The 2,508-nt window shown below is 55.5% G+C and overlaps 1 protein-coding gene across 1 annotated transcript; it reads right to left on the minus strand.

Annotated features, from left to right (window-relative positions):
• LOC108381296 (glycerophosphocholine phosphodiesterase GPCPD1-like) lies at positions 1 to 1,748 on the minus strand. Its single transcript, XM_017637716.1, has 7 exons — positions 1,728 to 1,748; positions 1,474 to 1,666; positions 1,074 to 1,375; positions 763 to 1,002; positions 560 to 690; positions 184 to 480; positions 1 to 103 (listed from the first exon to the last, which is right to left on the minus strand). The coding sequence occupies exons 1-7, from the start codon at positions 1,746 to 1,748 to the stop codon at positions 1 to 3; spliced, it is 1,287 nt and encodes a 428-aa protein (XP_017493205.1).
• Between the last annotated feature and the right edge of the window lie 760 nt (positions 1,749 to 2,508).

Below are 2,508 nucleotides of genomic sequence, written 5' to 3' on the forward strand. Positions count from 1 at the left end.
CTACTGAACGTCCATGGCCACCGACTGCTGCTGCTCATGATGCTGCTCATGATGCTGTCCCTCCTGCGGCAGACGATCCTCCTTGCTGACGTACAAATCAATTCTAATAGGAAGGGAAAAAGAGTGTAAAGGTAACAAAAGTAAAGTCCCCGAAGTGCCGCCCAGCCTGTTACTACTACTAACTTGTCGTAAATGGCGCCATCGACGCCCTCCTTCTTCAGGCCGGCGATGACCTCCCGGTCGTTGAGGTCATCCCCCCAGACGAAGAGAATGAGGCCCTTCGACTTGACGAAGCGAATCAGATTGCGGTCGCGGAGAATGTCCTCGGTGTGGGCGGCGATGCCGTAGAGGCCGGTGCTGAGCGCCAGGTAGGTGGCCATCTCGATGGAGTGATTCAGCGGGTTCTCGTACTGCATCCACTTCTTCGTCAGGCCCTGGGTGAGGAAGAGGACCGGGTAGCGGTCCTGCTTGAGCTTCACACTGAGGAGAGGAGGGGAAAAAGATGGGTGTGTTAGAAATTAGAGGACTATTAGTAATAGTAACTTCCGGTGGTGCTTACAGCGAGCAGAGCTCCGGGTGAAAGGAGGAGATGATGATGTTGCGGTCGCCGGCGTGGTTGCACAGGTCCTGCAGCACCAGGTCGACGTACTCGTTCAGGTCGAGCGACTTTTCCGCCTCCCACTGCCCGTTCTAGAAGAGTTAGGTGAAAGTGTGTCAGAAATAGAGACTCTATCCAAAACTTTCCAATTTTTTCAAACTTACAATCTTCTTCTGCGGGTACTTGATCTCGACGTTGAAGCCGCACTGCGGCTCCACGTGATTGAGCACCGACTTGAAGCTGGCAAACGGTTGGTTGTGCGGCTGCTGGCCCTCGTCCTCGTCAAATTCGTAGGCGGGCTTGCTGTCGCCGTCGTGGCGGACCGGATTGGTGCGCAGCATCTGCAGCTGGTCGAAGGTGAGGTCCTTGATGTTCACCGGGTAGGTCTCGATGTTGCGGTCCTTCTGCTCAACAGGAGAACAAAAGGAGTCGTTAGTACCTGATAATAATGATCCAAAATGATCCCTCTGATTACCTTCTGCAGAACAATGTTCACATTAAAGTCGTGGTACACCACGGGCACCTTGTCCTTGCTAATCTGCACGTCCAGCTCCACCATGTCGGCGCCCTTCTTGAAGGCGTAGTTGAAGGAATCGACCGTATTCTCCAGCACCTTCTCGCTGCGGTCGGTCCGTCGCGCCGAGCCCGCCCCTCGGTGACCAATGTCCAGGCCACCGTTCTTCAGCTGCCAGGCCTTGGAGTTGCCCCGGGCGAGGCGCGTCTTGATCATCTGCTGCGGCTCGCTGCCGGCGTACGGGCGGGCGATGAAGTACTGGGCTGCAAAGGAGGAGAGGGAGGGAGGAGGAGGAGGTGTATGTGTCATCACCTCAGTTCAGGAGGCACCAGCACACCCCACACTGAACAAGAAGGCTAACCTTTGATGCGGGCCACCAGCTTGCCGGTGCGCGAGGTGATGGGCATGCGGCAGAGGCCATCGCTGCTCTCCGTCACGTCCAGCGGGTAGATGTAGCAGAAGGCGATCTTCTCGTACATGTACGAGCCGTCGTCGTCGACGGTAGTGGGCGGTGCCGGCATTACCGTCCGCTTGAACAGGTCCACGCGGACTCCCTAGAGAAGAAATTGGTAAGTAGAATGGTTAAATTTATAAAATGTACACAAAATGACTCACAATGTTCTCCGTCATGGGCATCCTCGCGCGGACCATCACAAACTCGTTCTTCTTCAGCAGCCGCCCAAAGGTCGCCTGGGCGTGAAACTTGAACTCCTCATTGTTCATGATGGCAATCTCGCAGCTGTACTCATCGCCGATGCCCAGGCTCTCCTCGTCCATGGCCACCACTGGAGCACTTGAAACGGTGGGCGTGGAAGGCATCGAGGAGGAGGACACCGTCGTCTCCATGCTGTTCATGTCGAAGCACGTCAGCTTGTAGTAGATCTGGTCGTTGGCGAAGCGCCGCGACATGATCTCGATGGAGTTGAAGAGCATCAGGTGGACGGCGATTTCATTGCTCAGAGAGTTTGCTGAGAGGTAAGTGAGAGTTAGAAGTGAAGATATTCTTACTATCTAAACTCATAGACTTACAGATACCGGTGGCGTAGTCTGAGATGGTGCTGGTGCTGGAGGAGAGCGACGAGCAGGAGGAGGACAGCGGCAGCTGACCATTGCCACTGCCGCCGCTGACATTGACCGCCGAGGTGGAAGAGGAGTTCATGGAGTTGAGGGAGAAGGAGAGGTCGAGGAAGGAGGGCGTCGGAGACATGACCAGCGAGGAGGACAGCGGCGAGAGGGTCGACACGGAGGAGGCCTGGTCCATGGTCGCTGATCAGGAGGAGAAAGAGAAGATGGTGAAAAGCTGATGAAGATGTGTGTGCAATCAAAGTGAAAGTCCGTTCAGTGAAAGTGAAGACTTCGGCGAATGGCGACCAGTGTCTGCTGCTGTAGTCTGTGC

Source organism: Rhagoletis zephyria, unplaced genomic scaffold, assembly GCF_001687245.7.
Source record: "Rhagoletis zephyria isolate East Lansing unplaced genomic scaffold, Rhagoletis_zephyria_1.1 Rzeph_scaffold_22070, whole genome shotgun sequence".
Taxonomy (NCBI): domain Eukaryota; kingdom Metazoa; phylum Arthropoda; class Insecta; order Diptera; family Tephritidae; genus Rhagoletis; species Rhagoletis zephyria.

What these genes read in the sequence shown, in the direction of transcription:
- LOC108381296 (XM_017637716.1), bottom strand. Translation starts at nt 1,748, where the DNA reads ATGCCCATGACGGAGAACATT. An exon ending in CACCCGGAGCTCTGCTCGCT is followed by an intron (nt 481 to 559) that starts GTAAGCACCACC and finishes TCCTCTCCTCAG; the next exon opens with TGTGAAGCTCAAGCAGGACC. An exon ending in GATGGCGCCATTTACGACAA is followed by an intron (nt 104 to 183) that starts GTTAGTAGTAGT and finishes CCTTCCTATTAG; the next exon opens with AATTGATTTGTACGTCAGCA.